The 20,163-nt window shown below is 36.2% G+C and overlaps 1 protein-coding gene across 4 annotated transcripts in view; it reads right to left on the minus strand.

The window, feature by feature from the left end:
• LOC140497225 (phospholipid-transporting ATPase ABCA3-like) overlaps positions 1–20,163 on the minus strand; it is a 192,015-nt gene that overhangs the window by 120,668 nt on the left and 51,184 nt on the right. For all 4 annotated transcript variants that reach the window (XM_072597904.1, XM_072597905.1, XM_072597902.1 and 1 more), the window contains exons 11-13: positions 13,636–13,817; positions 12,636–12,770; positions 3,095–3,224 (exon numbers count right to left, since the gene is read on the minus strand). In XM_072597904.1, coding sequence (XP_072454005.1) covers positions 3,095–3,224; positions 12,636–12,770; positions 13,636–13,817 — 447 coding nt within the window. The remainder of the gene's footprint in view (positions 1–3,094; positions 3,225–12,635; positions 12,771–13,635; positions 13,818–20,163) is intronic.

Genomic DNA, 20,163 nt, shown 5'->3' on the forward strand with positions numbered 1-20,163 from the left:
GGGAAGAAAGGAGAGAGGTTGTTTTAAAAAATGTGGAGTTTTGAAAAAGAATGTTAAAAATTGTTTTTACATGCAACTGGGAAATGAGATATACCAGCAATGGGGTATAGAAATCTATCTTGCCTTACAAGAAAATAGAGGGGATGGGGATAAGAGAAGGGAGAAATATAATAGAAGGAAGGGAAGGAAGGGGTAATCAGAATGCATGCTGTCTTGGGGTGGGTAGAGGGAAAAGATGGGGAGAACATTTGAAACCCAAAATCTTGTGGAAATGAATGTTGAAAACTTTAAATCAATAAATCAACAAATATTAAAAAAAATAAAATACATGTATGAACTGACACAAATATATAAGATATAGAGCCACTTCCTGATATCAAAGAATAGAGTTCTCAAAAGATATGCAAATTATAAGTAACCATGTGAAAACATGTTAAAAATCAATAAGAGTAAGAAAAATGCAAATTAAAAAACTCCATCTCTATGAAAATTGACAAAGATGAAGAGAGAGAGGAAGAGTCAAAGATGGAGAGACTATGGGAAGTCAGTCATACTGATACACATTGGTAGAGCTATGAAGTAGTCTAATTGTTTCAGATTTTAATTTGAAATTATACATGAAAGAGGACTGCGTAAGAAAAGGATAGCCCAGGGAAGTTAAAGACAGAAAAAAATGGTGAATGATATATGTGTGTGCATTTATATATACATGCATATTTATATACACCTAATGTATGCAATGTAGTTATATATGTAACTTTAATACCTCCTGTGATATATATACATACATACATACATACATAAACACATACATGTGTGTATGTATATGTATATTCATGCTCCTAGTAACCTTCTTTGAGGTAGAAGAGAACTGGAAATAAAGTGAACATATGGGGAAAAATTTCTGGCCTATGGCATACTGGGGCATATGAAGTGTTCAGGTAGGACTAGTATTTCTGAGACGAGGGCTTGCTGAGCCTTTTTCAGGGCTTTGCTGTCCAGTGTCATCCAACTCTTACTCCAAGAAGTTGTCAGTGGCCACACCCCAGTAAACTGTCTTGGAAGATGGGTTAAACAATGTTGAAGGTAATCAAAAGTCCTCAAACCTGTCAGTGAATTAGGGGATGAGAACTATTTGTTCCAACAGTCACGAAGGCTGCTGAAGCAGACACTGTGGAGCGCTTAGAGCTTGGTTAGACAATGGAGATGGCAAGGTCATCCACTGCATAAAGGGCCATCTTCAGCTGTCTTGACTTATATGCTGCCACTGGACTCCAAAGACTCAGGAAGAGAAAAGGAGGCTGATGATTTTGTGCAGCTCTGCTTCACTTAAGTCCAGTTCACATGCAAGTCAAGACATCACCCATGATGTCATTAGTTCTCTTTGAAAACAAAGACTGAACAACAAAAACTGTACAGTAGGAAATGATCAATATAAGAATTCAGAGAAATGAGGTAAGATTTGTAAGCAACGAAGCAGAACAAAGTAGGTAGAACAAAACAACAGAACGATATACCCAATGATGCAATAAGATAAATAAAAAGATTACCAAAAGAAAATTTAACTCTAAGTAATGGAAAAACCAGTAAAGAAGAAATAATGAAAACACATTCTATCCCTCACAGTGTGTGTGTCCATCCTTCGTTGCCAAAGAAATAATGACATGACTTGCACTTGACTTTGTTTTGAGTGAGAGAGGGCTGTGCAGGTCACCAGCCTCACTTCTCCTCCAGAACCATCTGGATCCAGTGACCAGATAGTTATCAGGATGACTGGAGATGAGCCAGGATGAGGTAATTGGGGTTAAATGACTTGCCCAAGGTCACACAGCTAGTGAGTGTCAAGTATCTGAGGTGAGATTTGAACGCAGGTCCTCCTGACTCCTGCACTGGTGCTCTGTCCACTGCACTATCTAGCTGCCCCTCACAGCAGAGAGGTAGGGGATAACTACTATAGACTATTCTATATATCGTCAGACAAGGTTTTTCCGTACCAGATGCTTTTGCTTAATTGTTCCTTGCCACAATATAGGGCTCATACTAGAGTATAGGTGGGTGAGTGTGGAACGACTTCAATGTAAAAGCCAAAAACATAAATAAAATAAATTTTGTAATAAATTACAACTACAAGAAGCTAAGAGGTCCACCTCATTCTCCACAATGACACATTTAAAGCTAGTTATCCCTGTTAAATTCACAAGCTAGAGGTGCTCTACGGCAATAGACCTTATTTAGGTGGCCCACTCTTCTATTAGCAATTCTCCACAGAGTAGGAAGTTTCCCAGAAAATGTGCTAGAGTTCAAGATGATAGGTACTGTAGGAGACAGAAATTAGCAGCTGCAAAAGAGCACTGCTATCCATATGTCCAATGACTGAGATAAAGGGATGGGTGCAAGATAGCTAGGGAACTACCTCCTACAGGATGCAACTGCTATTAGCCACCACTTCTGTCCAGAAAGTTAAGATAGTTTTATTTCTACAGTCATCATAGCAGGGCTTTAATAACCAATTAGTTAATCAACAACCATCTTACGAATGTACCAGGCTCTTGGGTAGGTGTTCATGTTAGGGATCTTACTTTTACTCCATACCCCTTACCTGATGGAAATATGTCAGAGGGAAGATGGTATGATTCTGTCATTAATGTGTTTTTGTGTCATCATAATATGTGAAATCTCTTGGTTAAATCACCTTTGGGTTTATATATCTCTTTTTGAGACTCATAAAATCTCAGGCACTCACACTAAGAAGAAACATCATGTTCTCATGTTCCTGGAAGAAGAGGAAGTTCCAAGTGAGTGACTTGTGTCTGCATTGTGACTCTAAAGCACTGGAGATTGTCATGAACTGCTTGAGTTGCCAGGGGCAGTGGTTAAAGAGATAGTCTTCCCTCATCTGGATTAGGCTAATTAGGTTTTTATATAGCTCAGCTATCATCACGGAAGAACTGAAGCAAAAGAAAGTTGACTTTCAGTGGATAATGTTGTAATGGCAATAAACTCAGCTCTAGTAATAAAAGTGAAGGCCCTGAAAACATGAAGAGCTGTGGAGAGCAAATCCTCAGCTTCTCAGTTGGTCAGAGTGCAAACATACCTGTAAGCATGGACAAAGTGGTGGTCTTTCCTGCTCCATTATGTCCTAGAAGAACAGTGATCTGACCCTCATATATGTTCAGAGTTAGGTCTCTTACTGCCTCTTTGATATTACTCCCCACCACAAATGCCTGTGAAAAAGCAAAGAAAGAGTAACTTTGCATCCATTTTCCTCACTCTGAAGAACTTAATGACAAGATTAAGTATTCAAATCAACTATCCCTAGAAAGTATTCTATCATACATCACTAAGACCAATGAGGAAACACAAAGGGGGTAGATTTTACTACTTCGCAGAGTAAAACAGGATAAAGCTTATCTGCAAAGGAAACTGATTTAGAGTTATCAGTAAAGCTTAAAGTTATAAAGAGAAAACAGCAGCTATTGCTTCTAGCATATAATGATGCAAAGCCTTAAGAGAAGAGTCTCACTGTCTACATGGGTACAGGCAGGCAGCAGTAATACTGTTCTCATATTCTATATACAAATAGATGTTGAAATATTACTACCTTTAAAACACTAGGCTAGACATCTTGGTGAACAAAAAGAAGATGAAGTCTCTGCCCTCAGGTGGTTGGGAGAGAAGACATATGAATGTGAAAATATAATTTATAATACCAGGTAGTTTATATAAATACTAAGTGAGTGTTAAGGAAAAGAAATCCTACAGATCTTAAAGGGAAGGAGAAATGATGCTGAGATGAAAAAAGTGACATTTCAGCTGGGCCTAGGAAGAGAATAGACAGAAAAGAGAGGTAACATTAAAGGGAGACACAACAGTATGAGCAATGGTATACAGCTGAGAAAGTTTTACATATATTTGAGGTATACTGAATATACACATACATAGAGAGCTGTAACTAAGATCACATGTAGAGAAGAAGACATGGATAAGACAGGAAATATGAGTTCCAGGGCACAATGCCTTCAATGCCATGCTAAGCTGCTTGCACTTTTTCTTGTAGGCTACCAACAGATGCCGTGTGTGAGAGTAAAATGATGACAGAAATGTTTTAGTAAGATGAGTGTAGCAAAAGTGTGTTGGAAATTTAATACTTATAAATGATAAAAGACTATGGAAAAAATATGATGAAGCATAAATTGATTAAAGATTTAAAATTATCCAAACTCTAATAATCAGAGAGAAAAGAAGTTTAAGGGGTCTTCTTATGCCCACTAAATTGGCAAAGGAAGTTTAAAATGACAAAATTCAATTTAGGTGAGACCATAAACAATTACCACATTTGATGGAACTATCAATTAATTAAATCTTCTTTCTAATCAAATTGACAATATATGATGAGTGACATAAGAGATCCTTGATTTCACTCAATATTCAAAGACAAATGGATCTATGATCTTCTTGACATAAACATTCCTTTTTTCTTTTCTGAAATTATGTATTTTTTCAATTAGCAAAAATCTGCCTTCTCTACCTCCCTTACCACTCCTCTACATTGAGAACAAAAAAACCCCTAGTTACAAATATGTATAATGAAGAAAAACAAATTTCAACATTTCCCATGTCCAAAAAAAGGTCTCATTTTGCACTATGAATCCTTCACCTCTTTATCAGGAAGTGGGTTGCATGTGTTTCAACATTAGTCCTCCATAAGAGTGGCTGGTCATTACATTAATCATAGTTCCTAATTATTTAAAAGCTTTTGTCTTTATATAATATTGCTGTCTTTGTAAAATTGTTCTCCTGGTTCCGTTCACTTTATTTTGCATCAGTTCATGTAAACATTCCCAGGTTTCTCTAAAACTATCTCTTTCATCACTTCTTACAACACAAAGTTTCTACATAGCTCTGGTCTTTTCATCAGGAATGCTTTGAAGTCTTTTATATCATTAAAAGACTACAGGATTTTCCTCTACAGGATTATCCTCAGTTTTCTTGGGTAAGTTATTCTTGGTTGTAAGCCCATATCCACCGCCTTTTGGAATATTGTATTTCATGTTCTTTACTCCTTTATACTGGTGGTTGCTAAATCATTTGCAGTCATGACTGTGACTCCTCTGAAGTTAAATTTGTTCTTTCTGGTAGATTGTACATTTTTTTTTTGACCTGGTAACTCTGGGTTTTGGATATAATGTTATGAGAATTTTCACTTTGAGGGTTCAGGAAGTGACTGATAGATTCCCTCTATTTCCACTTGGCTCTCTGGTTCTATAAGAGCTGGACAGTTTTGAAGATTTCTTGATCTATGATGGCTAGGATCTTTTTCTTTTGGTCATGGCATAATTCCAAGCTGCTTTTCAAGAAAGCTGTACCATACCACAGCTCAATCAATAATGTATTATTGTGCTTCTATCTCTTTACACCCCTTCAACACTGTTGCCATTCTTGACTTTTATCAAAGAAATCTGATGTAAAAGGTTTTCCCATTTAATTGTTTGGGTGGATCTAACTACATTTCATTTTGCTCATGTAAAACATTTCAAATTTATATAATCAAAACATTCCATTTAATCTTCTGTGGTCATCTCTAGGAAACCATTCTCCCCTTAGTCATCATTGTAAAAGAGCCATTACTCAAGAGGTCATAAATTCAAGCTATCAATAACCACATGAAAAATTATCCAAATAATTAATAAGATGAACGCAAATTAAAGCAACTTTGATTCTACCTCAGACCCACAAGATTGTCAGAAATGACAAATATGGAAAATGACAATTGCAGTTTGGCTGAAACCTATAAAGTTTGTTCATCAGCAAACTGCCAACAGAAAATGAATTAGGTCCACAACCAAAAAGGAGGAGGAAAGTGGATTTCCTTAAAAAATTTTTAAATGCTCCCAAGTTTCTCCCTAAAACAAAGACTCCTCTGTTTATTCTTCTGATAACTGTTGTATGGCTATTAGGCATGAGCCTTTACAATCACCCAAGACTGAAACTGAAGATCATTAAAAGGGTAATAGAGAAGCACATAGTAGTCATGATAATGAAAATTAGAGTAAAAGGAAGTCAGAAAAGAAACTGATAAGCAAAGAAAACATGGACTGGTCCCATAATTGGAACAAAGTACAGCCTATCTGCTTCATAAGTATCCTCATAATGTCATGAGAAATTGAAGAATGCAATGACTTCTGGAGCAGGGTATCATGAAAGTTTCTAGCCAAACCTAGATTTTCTTAGGAACACCTATTAACAGTGGAGAAGAGTACCATATGAAAGAGCACTGAACTACTCCATCCCATAAAGGAAGGTATAACAAGAAAGGACCTGAAGCAAAGACCACTCCAGGTATCAAAGCCTCTGCGTAGGAGATGGTGCCAAGGTACTGGGGCCCTGGCTGTATGTACCCTAGGACACCGAAATATAGTGGCTCTAACAGAGCCACTTCACGAGATACATCTGTTGTGGATCTGTGAAGGGACAAGAATATTCCTGAAATAGGATCATGTATTCTTCAGTATCTTTCTATTTTCAATCCATGTCACTCTCCCAAAGGAATGCATCAATACAGGGGAGACCATATCTTCTGTTTGGAGGGAGGGTATGTTTTAGTACTTCTGTCCTTGTTATACCTTTTCAGTAAATTTCCTTCTATAAAAGCTGGAAATTGTGAAGAAAAGCAATTTGGATGATGAGGAAAATGATGAGTTCTAAACAGAACTATGTTCATGTAGGAGGAACTTACTAACCAATTTGGATTTTAAGAAGACATATATAGAAGAGAAAAGATGTATAGATCAAGGTGTGGGCAGGACACAATACAGGAATATATCAAAATCCAATTATGCATTCCATTCCACAGTCCTTAGAGATGTTGGATCTAGGCTACAGAAGTTTGCTTGTGTGTTGACAGCCAGAATGGCACAGTCTGACAAAAACAAAAGCCTGCCAGGGGCTGCAACTTAGAAGCATCAGTACTGCAAAGCTTTGAACTGCCATTGCTGGGGAAAGCAGACTCTGAAATGCCAAACTCAAACACCTTGAACCTAAACAGAAAAATCAACAAAAAACCCCAGTAACAACAGATGGAAAGATGGCCTCCAGATCTAGTAAACAAGTTTAGGTATTTATGAATAAATACTGTAAAATTAAATAAAATGATTTATCACTTGATGAGGAAGAGAACACTGTGGACTTTGAGATCAACCACGCCACATTGTTGCTGAGTGGTTTAAGAGAGAAATGATAATTATGAAAGTAGAATTTATGTCCTGCCCAGAAAAAATAATGATCAGAATAGAAAAATTCGAATCTGTAAGGGCGAGATTTACCAAAGAAACAAAAGAGAGAACAATAGATTGGGAATTCAAATACACAGAAGTCAACAACAACCTAGAAGAAAAGCAATAATCAAAAACATTAAAAGAAAATACGCTGATTCTGCAAGTAAAACAAATGAAATAATATATGTGAAAGGTCTCTAAAATTGTAAAACATTAGGCAAATATAAAATAATAGAAAAGAACTAAATGTTACATTTTAAGAAGAGGTCTTGACTCAAAGTGATCTCCTTGATTTTGCTATGGTTCAAGGAAGGAAAATACTGACTACTGTAATACCTTAATCTTTTGATGGCTTTACTTCTTGACAAAAGTTAAATGACAATTTTTACATACTTTTTACTGCCTTTCTCAAGAAAATAGTAGATTAACAATATCCTCACTCTGAGATGTTAGGTCTATCTGAAACTCTGAAATTATGTGTATGTATGTGATTCTTTCATATTGCAGTCTAATTTTCTTCTCTTGATGTTACAGTCTGGAAGTACAACAGAAACACAGATGACGTTATACTTTTAGGTATTTGCCTGTGGCCAGACAGAGGTTTGATAACATGAGGTTCTGGACAGCATCCAGTTCTTTTGGCTATAGGTGCATTCAGATGTTGTCATGACTGGAGAAATTAAACAGAGAAGTCTTGTTTTTCCAGTAAGGAGTAAGAAGTGACCAGTTTGCAATGATTCAAATTAAGAGTCTACTCAGTCTTCCCATGCAACAACATAGTTGTAGCAGAATGTAAGCTTCTTGTGGGACTATTTCATTTTTGGTTTTGTTCTAAATGGATGTGTGGTCTAAATATAAAACTTATCATTTAAAAAAAGAGAATAGAAGGTACCTCGTATAATTACGGTAAGGGGGAAAATTTTTATGAAAATAGAATAAAGATAATCATAGATGTTAAAAGAGACAATTTCAATTATATGAAGTAAAAAAGCACTTACACAAACAAAACCAATGCAGCTATAGTTAGAAGAGAAGAACTTAAATGGGAAAAAAACTATGTAGCAAATATCTCTGAGACAGGTTTGATATTCAAAATAAAAAGGGAATGTACACAAATAAGTAAGAATAAGAGCCAGTGGTCAAAGATTATGACCAAGTAGTTTTCAAAAGAAAAATGTAAATTATGAAAGAAGACTCCAAATCACTAATAACAGGAATGCAAATCAAAATAACACACATACATCAGAATGGCAAAGATGACAAAAATCAAAGAAATAAAATGTTGGAGAGGCTATCAAGTGTTCTGGAAAACCATATGCAATCCTATGAAAAAATTATATATCCATGGACTAGTGGTATAATTAGTAGGCATATATCTCAAAGAAGTCAAAGTCAGAGGGAAAGGTTGCATACGTACAGAAATTATTTATAATAGCACTTTCTGTGGTAGCAAAGATTTGAAAAGAAAGTGAATACCTATCAATTGGAACAAACTGCAGCATATTAATGTACTGGAATATTATTGTATGTTAAGAAATGACAGAAATGAAGTATTCAGAAAAACTTAGGAAAACTGGTGCAAGAAAAAGTAAGCAGAACTAGGGGACAAATTTGAACAATGACTACAATAATACAGAGGAAAACAACAATGAAAGACTTTAGAATTCTTATCGATGCATTGCCTAATCACGATTTTAGGGGACTGATGGCAAAGAATGCTCCATGCCTCTAAAGAGAGGTCAGTCAGGCTATTAAGTGCTTACTATGTGCCAGGCACTATGTTAAATACTGGGGATAAAATGAAAGGTAAAAGACACTCCTTTCTCTTAATGAGCTCACAATCTAAGAAGGAAGACAATGTGGAACTAACTTGTATAAACAAGGTATGTATAGGATAAAGTGGAAAAGATACGGTGGAACTGAGGTGCCCTCCCCCCAATACATTTTCAGACAGGGCCAATGTTTTGATCTGTTTTATTTAGCTAATCTTATTTGTTATAAATGTGGATTTTATTGCAATGCTGAGTGTATGTGTGGAAGAAGTAGATGTCAGTGGGAAATGATGGTGATGGGGAAAAAAAGAACATAAATAAAATATTATAAAAAAGAAATCTTATATTTTAAAAATCCAGTTAAAATTCCACATCTTCCATTAAGTTTTCCCTAATCACTCAGCTGTAATTTTCCTTTGGGGTCTATAAGTTTAATTGTTTTAATCCTATGTATTTTGTTTTTAAAAAAACATTACTATTAGAATGAGTAGATAGGTTTCACAGAACTTCTGCTATAGAATCCAGATGAAGTAACATTTAGGTTAATTTTCTCTTATGTTCTTATTACATCTATAGTCAATCAAACAATATATGTTTACTGTTTGCCTATCGTGTGGAGTGTCTACCTACCAGGTAGACTGGGGGAAATACCAAGAGATAAGACACAGTTGATGCCCTCAAAAAGTTTATAGTCTAGGAATGGTATGCAATTTTACATAAGGTCATTACAATTTTATAAAATAACGTACTATGTGACATCTAAATGGAAAGGTCATTACTAACACAGGATGGGGAATATTCAGAGAAAGATTCCCAGAGAGAAGATTTTTGAGTTATCTTTTTAAAAAATGAGGAAGGAGTTCAATAAGCAAAGGAGGTTAGGGTGAGGAAGAGCATTCACAGCACAGAACCTGAGAAAAAGCAAAGAAATGAGAGCACAATGTATACTTGGAGGACCTAGGGTTGTCCAGTTTGGCTACAGTAAAGAGTGGGAGGGATTAATGTATTTAGGGTGGGGACTTCAGTTTTAAAGATGGGTTCAAGCAAGAAAGGACTGAGAAAACTATTAGAAAATGTGTTTCTTAGTCAATAAACAAAAATGGGGTAAAGCTCTGCAGACTACTCAGACCTTTAACACCTATATTTCATGAATATTTTCTTCAAGAATAGTTGGGAGGCATTTGATGGAACAGACTAGATGGGAGAATTAGAAACAATGGGAACACAATAAACCAGTGTTAAATAAAGTGGAAAATATAAATTACTTGGTAAAGAACTCCTTATTTGATAAAACCTCTTGGGAAAACTGGAAAGCAGTGTGGCAGAAATTAGACTTAGATCAACTCCTTACCATATTCTATGATACATTATAAATGGATATATTATCTTAACATTAAAGATCATACTATAAAGATAATTAGAAGTGAAGCAGATTATATACATTTTACAACTATGGGTAGGAGATGTATCGTTAACCAAATAAGGAATAGAGACAATTACAAAAGATAATATAGATAACTTTGATTCCATGAACTAAAAAGCTTCTATACAAACAAAATGAACGCATGTAGGAAAAGCAGTTAAATGGGAAAAAAATCTTCAAATTTCTCTGATGTTTGATATCTAAGCTGCATAAATAACTGCTTATATGATATGTCTATCTATCTATCTATCTATCTATCTATCTATCTATCTATCTATCTATCTATCTATCTATCTATCAAAAGCCATTCCCTATTAGAGAAGAGGTCAAGGGAAAGAATTGTGAACCATTAATAGTGATATGAAGGAATTCTTTACATCATTAATAATAACAGAAATGCAAATAAAACAATCTTGAAGTTTTACTTCATATCCTACAAAATGACAAAGGTGACAAAAAGTATCAATAGTCAATGCTGAAGTAATTTTGAGAAGATAGGTGCACTCATGCTTTGGTGATGGAACTGTGAATCAATACAACTGTTTTGGAAAGTAATTTGGAATTACACAAATAAAGTGACTAAAATGTCCATATCCTTTGACCTAGAGGGTTTATTCTTAGGCTTATACCCCAAAGAGGCCACTGATAAAAAGACAGTTTCAATATAAACCAAAATATTTATGACATCACTTTTTTGTTATAGCAACGAACTGGAAAGAAAGTACATGCACACCAAATGAGGAATGATAGTACATGAATTCAATGGAATATTATTATGCTGTAAGAAATGGTAAATACAGAGAAGATCTACATGAACTGATGCAGAATGAAATAATCAGACCCAAGAAAACAATATATGCAATATTTACAATAATGCAAATGGAAGAAATAGTCACAAAAATGTTAAAAGTGAAAGTTGCAAAATTGTATATTTTAGGATCCTTAGAGAAGAGAATCACAATATTTGGATTCAAACACCCTAGGCTATTATGTATTATAACAAGAAAGAGCACTTAAGAAGACAAAAAAAAAAATCAAAGCAGCACTGAACTAGTCTATATTCATATGGATAACATTCATTTTAGAAGCAACATAATCTTGAAGGTACTGAGAAACTGTTTTATAGACTATCTCAACAAGGGAAAGATATCAAAAGAATGGGAGAAATGTAGAATAGTAATACTCAAGAAAGGAGATTTAAAAAAATCTACTTATATATTTACTTTCTCTTTATAAAATTTTTACGAGAATTTTCTAAACACATATTGAGGCTTTCCTTGATGAAATACAAGAAATGAAAAGGTAAGCTTCTGTGAATATTTTCTATAGTAGATTATATACTTCCAGTCATACAGAAGATTCTATTTAATTTATTATTTATTATTTACTGATTTTGAAAAAAAAATTACAAACTTTTTAGTATAAACTTGAGCCTTAAAGGCTCTCCTCCAATGAGAAGTTTTTCATGCAGGTAAAATCACTTAATAAATGAAACCAAACAGCTAATTATTGGTCAACTATCTGATAAATGGCTTCGAGCAAGGTATAAAACATTATGTTCATAAAAAATATGCCCAAAGACATACCCTCCATTGACATAGAGGATTGCTGAAGTGGAAGAGGAACTCTGCATATACATATATAAGATAAAATTCTCTATATGTTCTAGAGCAGATCATATATCAAAACATTACAAGGCCTTCTCAATGAGATTTTTAATAATTTGAAAGATTTGTCTAACAATAAGTACAGAAATGACAAAATGTATAAAAATATCTATTGTTCAAACTTTGACAAGCAACTGGATAACAAGTTCATTTAGTTAGCTTATTAGTGCTTATGTATAACAGTATTGCAGATGGGAAGTCAATTGGGTCCAGAACTGGATAGGAGAAAGAGTGGGACTGCATTTGTTTTTAATAATAATCTCAGATTTCAGAACCATTTACCTTTTTAATCTCTCCAAGTGTTTGAGATATTGCTTAATATATAAAAGGCAAAATGAATATTTAATTGAGCTCTCAGAGGCAAATAGTAAATGGTAAACTAGGACTAGAACCTTGATATCTTCATTGTTGGTCCAGGGAACCATATACACATTGATTTTACAATAGCTACAATACTTTCAGTTCCAGCTGGAAAAAGACATTTAGAAAAATTAAATACCTTTGATAGATGTTTGATCTGTATTCCAGCCACCAATCCTACAGGTTCAGCCTCCATATATTCATTCTGTTGAACATCATCAGAGACTATATGTCTCCTAAAAGTAGGTTGTGGGTACCCGTACCAGTAGGAGCGCTAAGATAATAAAAACTATATTACCAAGAGAGGTAGTCAACAAACAATACAACTAGAGAATTATAATAGCTGAAAATGAATAAAAGGATCAGCTAATTCCTAGTTATTGAATTTCTATAACAAAACGAGCTTAGACTTGTCTCCAAAACTCAACGTCAAAACTTCATTAAAATGCAAACTCTCAAAAGGCATCAAAATTAAGCATCTTTAAAACTGGAGTCATGGAAAAAAGGAGAACAAAGCAACAGTACTGCTACCGTATTGTTGAATATGACCATGACTCTATGTAACTCAAGCAAGTAGTATTCCATGTAGGTCAAAGACCATACATTCTTTCAGCTTCATCAACATCCTTAATGTTGAAGTTTATAAATATATTCTTATTTACCATTTTAGAGAGTTGATGGAATTATTTTAAGGGGTTTATTCTTATGTCTCAGGGTGTTTCTGAAAATGTTAGTGGAATAACACTATTCTTTATCTCTGGAACTCTCTTTTAAAGACAAAGCACTTTATAGTTTTTTATTCATCATGTATTACTAGAAGGGGGATAATTACTCACAGTTAGGGTGGTATGCATGCTATGATCACAGATAATATTTAACATATATTTTTTATTAGATCTGACTAGCAAGATGGTCATCTGACCATCTGATTAAATTGCAGACATGTTTAAATGAATTCATTTGTGGATTAATCTAGGATACAATCCAGAATCCAGGAGAGGAAAAAAATGTCTGCTTACAATAAGTTCTGTAGGATTAGGAATTCTGCTGATCACTCTTTTACCAAACAGCACCTCCCCCCCCTCAAAAAAAAAACTCACAAGGATACAACTAATCTAAACAATATCTTTAGAACTCACCTTCAAGAAGAAGTACCATTGTTGAGGCATACCATACTCCCCTGGAAAGACACTTTCCATATACCAAGCTACTAAAGCATAGCACAAAGAATCACAAAGCATCATTCCTAGAACATGTCCAAAACTTAAGTCATCCTCAATGCTCACTGTATCCATGAGGCTATCCCAATGAACTCCATCTCCTGAAATATACAATAAGAGGCAGTTATTAGGTAGACTAGGCTAAGCCTAATCAGAGTTGCTTTGAAGCTTCCTGATGAATGAAAAAAAAAATCTGTAGCCTACTCCCAGGTAATTCTCCTTAATGGAACATCAGCAAGTAGTAATTTGTTTTGAAACATAAGTTTCAAAATAGCAATGAATTTTAGGACTGGACTCACTATTAAACATTAGAATTTGTGCACTGATTTTTGTGGAAATGGCCTTAACTAAGAGAAATGAATCTGTCACAAGCTTAAGCTGCACCAGTTTTTTAATAAAGCCTAGTTATGTAAAGGGTATATTAGGCAGCCATCATCTATATTACTTACATGCAACAATGCTCCTTTGGCTAGCACCATATTATCAAACTATACAAAAATGAATCATGATCAAACAAGTGTTAGTTGCAGTCATCTCACTTTTCATCAGCAGACCATGGCTCAAGCCTAAACCTGGTCAGACCAAAAACTACATTTAAACAAGCCTTGAAATGATAATTCAGATTTGAGGTCAATAAATAAGACTTTAAGTTGATTCACAGGGTTTGTTAGGTTTGGACTAGAAACTCAAGGAACAGAACTTGGAATGCAAGGACTTTGTAATGCAGTTAACTAAATGTGAGCCCTGAGGCAAATTCATCATCTCTAGCATCCAGTTTTTTTAAACACTGACTATGTTGTTTTCAGTTTCTCCAAGTACTAGAATACTGCAGGACTAGGGTACAGGCTGTACATCTAGGAAAGAACTAAAAGTAGAAACCACAGTTCAAAACATGTTCATAAAATAAATGTGTGTTCTGGAAGGAGATATACACAGTTTTAAAATGTGTTGGATGATGATGTGTGGTTTTGCTGCTGGAATATAAAAATCTGAGGTTTTAATCTAGAGTACTATTTTTTTTATCCTAGAAAGAACTTTTAAACTTTAAAACATTATAGAAATGTGCATATTATTATCAGATTGGGAGTAACATGCAATGTAAACATAGTCAATAGAGGTATATTTTGAGCTTTAGGATAGTGAAGGGGGTCATAACTTGGTGGCATAATACAACCTCTAAATGTGTTAAGGACTTGGGGAGAATTCTGGCTGCTTATAGATATAGTTTCTCTTTTGACTTTCTAAATTCAATGGCCCCTATCTTTGGGTCAAGGAGTAAGTGCACACATCTTGTCAGAATAATAACATCAAGTTCCAAATCAATGATGCAGCTGAAGTTCCTATGAGAGGAAGAGGGAAGGGGAGGGAATTTGGGGTTCCTCTGGGGAAAAAAATCAAGGTACTGGTAATTGTTGTTGGTTAACATGCTGATAAAAGTTCCCAATTCTTTCAAATTTATTTGCCTTTGCAATACTGTTGTCATTTTTTAGGTTCCTCACCTGGTTCTATTCACTTCACTCTAAACTGAGACCTGGGAAAGAACTTAGCTTAAAAAGGTCAAGGTCTCCCACTGCATCCAGGGCCATCTCCAGTTGTCCTTATCTGTATCTTGCCACTGAACCCAGATGGCTCTGGAGGAGTGAGATTGGTCATTTTGCACAGTCCTGCTTCACTTAAATCCAATTCCAAATCCAAATTCAATATTTGCAAGTCAAATCAAGACATCACCTTCCTGGTGGCATTGATCTTTTTCAAGAATGAAGGATGAACCACAACAATCACAACAACGAACTCACAGAGGTCTCCCCAGGTTTCTTTGCACATCCTCCATCATTTCAGCACATTAATATGCTAGAATTTTTTCATGTTTTCTCCAATTTATATGTATTCCCTCAGTTTCCCCTTACTTGTTAACTCCAAAAGATCTATATTTTTTATATATTCTTAGAGACTGCTTTGCCTAAGACTAATTCCTCCCTTAATCTACTCTCCTTCTAATTCCTTTTCCCTCTTCTCCTCTTTCCCTGTGGGGTATAAAGTGTGTTCAGGGAGAACCAGTACCTTTGGTGTGATGGCTGCTGAGTCCTTTTTAGGGCTCTTTCCACCTTTGGTGTCCACCTGTTCCACCTAACTCTCACCTATGGCTTCAAGAAGCTGCAGCATGTGCAGCGGTCACACCCCAGTAAACCCTTTTGGCAAATGGGTCAAACCAGGCTGAGGATAACCAAGGGGTCTGCTTCGATCTTCATTCAAACACCATAGTTCTTTCTCTAGATGTGGATAGCATTTTCCATCATGAGTCTTTTAGAATTATCTTGGATCACTGTATTGCTGAGAAGAGTTAAGTCTGTAGTTGCTGTTACTGCGTACAATGTTCTCCTGGTTCAGTTTGTATAAGTCCAGGTATTTCCCTTCAACTCTTTCTTATAGTGCAATAGTATTCTATTACATTCCTATACTACAACTTGTTCAGCCATTCCCCATTTGAAGGGCAACCCTTGAATTTCTAATTCTTTGCCCCCACAAAAAGAGTTGCTATAAATATTTCTGTATATGTCTTCCTTTTCTTTTTTACGATGTCCTTGGGATACAAACCTAGTACTGGTATTGCTGGATCAAAGGGTATAGACATTTTATACCCCTTTTGAGCATAGTTCCAAATTGCTCTCCAGAATGGTTGGATTAGTTCACAACTCTACCAACAACGCTTTAATGTCCTAATTTCACACATCCTCCACTCTGAGCCTGGTGCAATAGATACTAGTTGCAAAAATTCTTTCCCAGTTTTCTGCTTCTCTTCTAATGTTGGTTGCATTGGGTTTATTTGTGCAAAACCTTTTTAATTAAATGTAATCAAAATTACCCATTTTGGTTTTTCTCATGGTTTCTCCTATTCGTTTTAATTCTTCTGTGCAACATGACTAATGTGAAAAATGTGTTTAATAAGAATGTATGTGTAGTACCCATATAAGATTGCATACCATCTCAGGGAGGGAGGGAGGAGGAGAAAAATCTAAGACTTATGGAAGTGACTGTAGAAAACTGAAAACAAATTAATATTTTTTTTAAAAAAGAAAAAAAGGCTGAAGTCCTATTTAGTGGATGTGCCCTAGATGAAGATGCAGCAAAGGAAACTGAGAAAGAGTGCTCAGACAGGAGGAGAACCAGGATAGAGCAGTACCACAGAAACCTAGAGAAGAGTACATCAAGGAATCAAGAATGATAGTGTCCAAATCTGCAAAAAAGTCAAGAAGGTTTAGAATTGAGAAAAGGTCATTAGACTTGCCAATTAAAAGAATCCTGTTCTCTTGGGCAGAGCCAAGATGGCAGAGTGAGAGCTTGTACTTACCTAAGTGCTAAGACAAACTCCTTCAGATACCTCTAAAAAGAGAATCTGAACTAATTTTACAGTGGCAGAAGCCACTAGGAGACAGAGTATGGCAGATTTCCTGCCCAGGACAGCCCGGAAGGTCAACGGGAAGAATCTGTTGCAAGGGGCTGGAGGAGTACAGAATGCACAGTGTACAGGCTGTACCAGTGTGGACCCTGCCATAGCAAAGTTGAGCAGGAAACTCAGGGTGGTCTGAAGCAGCAGCAGCACTGCAAATTCTCAAACTTATCAGCCCAGGATGGGAGTCCAGTGGAACTGAGCGAGAGAGAAGTGCAGAGACCCAGGTAACAGCAGCAGTGCTCCTGAGACTATCAGTCTGCAAAAAAAATGTATGTAAGTCATGCACCTGAACTTCTGGGAACCAAGATGGTGCAATGATATGTAAATGCTTTCCCTCTCCCATTGCTGACCTTGAAAAATCCAGAGAATATTTCCCCAGGAAAAATTCTGGAACAGTGTTATCAGCTGAAAGGGTAAACAGTTTCTTAGACAGAGAGACTAGGAAAATCGCAAAGGGGGGGGGGTTCCCTATTGCTGTGACTGAAGGGGACCAGTGCAGGACTGGAGCTGCCCCAGAGAGCCACACCTCAGCAAACCTGGAGGAGATACTGAGCCCCAGGAGGGTGGAGCCCATAAGCGCCAACATCAGGACCCAGGCTTGCCTCAGTACAGGCAGGAGAATCAGAAAGACACTAGTGCAGATGGGGTTCACCAACCACTGAGCCTGTCTGTGCTCTAGCTCAGGAGAAGAGACCTCAGATGGCCAGACCACCCTTCCCCCACACCTTGTGTAGTGAGCTCCTGAGTAAATCAGGGGAAACTTAGAAAGACTTCACCTGGCCCCTGCTTTAGCACAGTGCTAGCTCATCACCAGGTAAGCTGCAGCATTGTAGCTTCTAGATGAAAGAACCAGAGGTCTCAAGTTCTAAGCATGAGAACTGTGGGACAGAGACCCCTGTGCCCCAGAAGCCTCTGAGAGATCCACTCTAAAAGACAGGAAAAGGGTGATCGTCATGAGCAAGAGTCAAATCAGAAAAGAAAAGACCATAGAAGCTCACTGTGCGGACAAGGACCAGCACATGAATACCGAAGAGATCAGCATTGAGACTGTACTCCCATCTGAAAACTCAGAAGGGAATATGAACTGGTTGCAAGACCAAAGAGTATTTTGGAAGAGCTCAAGGCGGGGTTTTAAAAGCCAAATTGGAGAGATCAAAGAAATATTGGCTAATGATTTTAAAAATATGAAAAAAATTCACGGAAAATGTAAAAAGAAAATTGGACAAAGGGATAAAGAGATACAAAACCTAATTGGAACAATGGACAAACAGAAAAGGAGATGTAAAAACTAACTGAAGAAAACAATCTATAAAAAATTAGAATTGGGCAAGTAGAAGCTAATGACTTTTTAAGACATCAAGAATCAAACAGAGTCTAAAGAATGAAAAAATAGAAGAAAATGTAAAATATTTCATTGGAAAGACAACTGACCTGAAAAATAGATCCATGAGAGAAAAATCTAAGAACAATTGGTCTACCAGAAAGTCATGATGAAAAAAAAAGAGCCTGTACAAGGAAAACTGCTCTGAGGTCCTAGATCCAGAGGCCAAAACAGTCATCGAAAGAACACACTGATCACCTTCAGAAAGAGTTCCCGAACTGAAAACACCAAGGAATATTGTTGCCAAATTCCAAAATTATCAATTAAAGGAGAAAATACTGTAAGCAGTCAGAAAGAAACAATTCAAATATTGAGGAACTACAGTCAGGATCACACAAGACCTTGCAGCTTCTACGTTAAAAGTTGAGAGGGACTGGAATATGATATTTCATAAGGCAAAGGAGCATGGAGTACAACCAAGGATCAACTACTCAGCAAAACTTAGCATAATACTTCAGGCAAGGAGATGGACATTCAATGAAATAAGGCATTTCCAGACCTTCCTGATGAACAGGCCAGAGATCAATAGAAAATTTGATCTTCAAATACAAGTCTCAAGAGAGGTATAAAAAGGTAAACAGGGAAAAAAAACAACTTGCTATTCAATACGGGCAAACTGTTTACATCTCTATAAGGGAAGATGATACTTGTTAATCTTGAGAATTGTATATTTATTATGATATTTAAAAGGGATATACACAGAGAGGAAGCAGGTGTAAATTAAATGATATGATGATAAAAATGTGATTTAAGGGTGCGAAGGGTTTGTAACAGCAGATGTGAAAATGAGGAGGCATAAAAAGGTAAATTACATTACAGGAAGAGGTACAAAAACATAATACAGTAGAGGGAAAGAGGGGAGGGAGATGAGCACTGTTTGAGATTTACTCTCATCTGATTTGGCTGAACGAGAGAACAACAAAATCAGGTAAGTATAGAAATCTAACTAGCCCAACAGGCAGTTGGAGGGGAAAGGGGAAAGAAAAGGTAGGGGGAGGCTAAAAGGGAGTGAAGAAGGGAGGCTGATAGAAAGGAGGGAAGACTGAAGGAGGCAGTGGTCAAAAATTAAAACTCCATTGTGGAGGGAAAGGGAGAACTAAAAGCATAAATGGGGGGAAAGAGGATGGAGGAAAAGACACATAGTAATCATAACTGTGAATGTGAATGGGATGAACTCTCCCATAAAACAGAGACAGACAGCAGAATGGATTAAAAACCATAATCCAACAATATGTTGTTTACAAGAAATACATTTGAAATGGGGGGATACACACAAGGTAAAGGTAAAAGATTGGAGCAGAATACATAATAGCTTCAGCTGATGTAAAAAAAGCAGGGGTAGCAATCCTAATTTCAGACAAAGCAAAAAGCATAAATAGATCTAATCAAAAGGGATAAGGAGGGAAACTATATGCTGCTAAAAGGCACCACAGACAATGAAGCAATATCATTACTAAACACATATGCTCCAAGTGGTATAGCATCCAAATACTTAAGAGGAAAAGTTAAGGGAGTTACAGGAAGAAATAGACAGCAAAACTATACTAGTGGGGACCTCAACTTGCCCCTCTCTGAACTTGATGAATCTAACCTCAAAATAAACAAGAAACAAGTG

This window comes from Notamacropus eugenii, chromosome 3 (genome assembly GCF_028372415.1).
Source record: "Notamacropus eugenii isolate mMacEug1 chromosome 3, mMacEug1.pri_v2, whole genome shotgun sequence".
Classification (NCBI taxonomy): Eukaryota; Metazoa; Chordata; class Mammalia; order Diprotodontia; family Macropodidae; genus Notamacropus; species Notamacropus eugenii.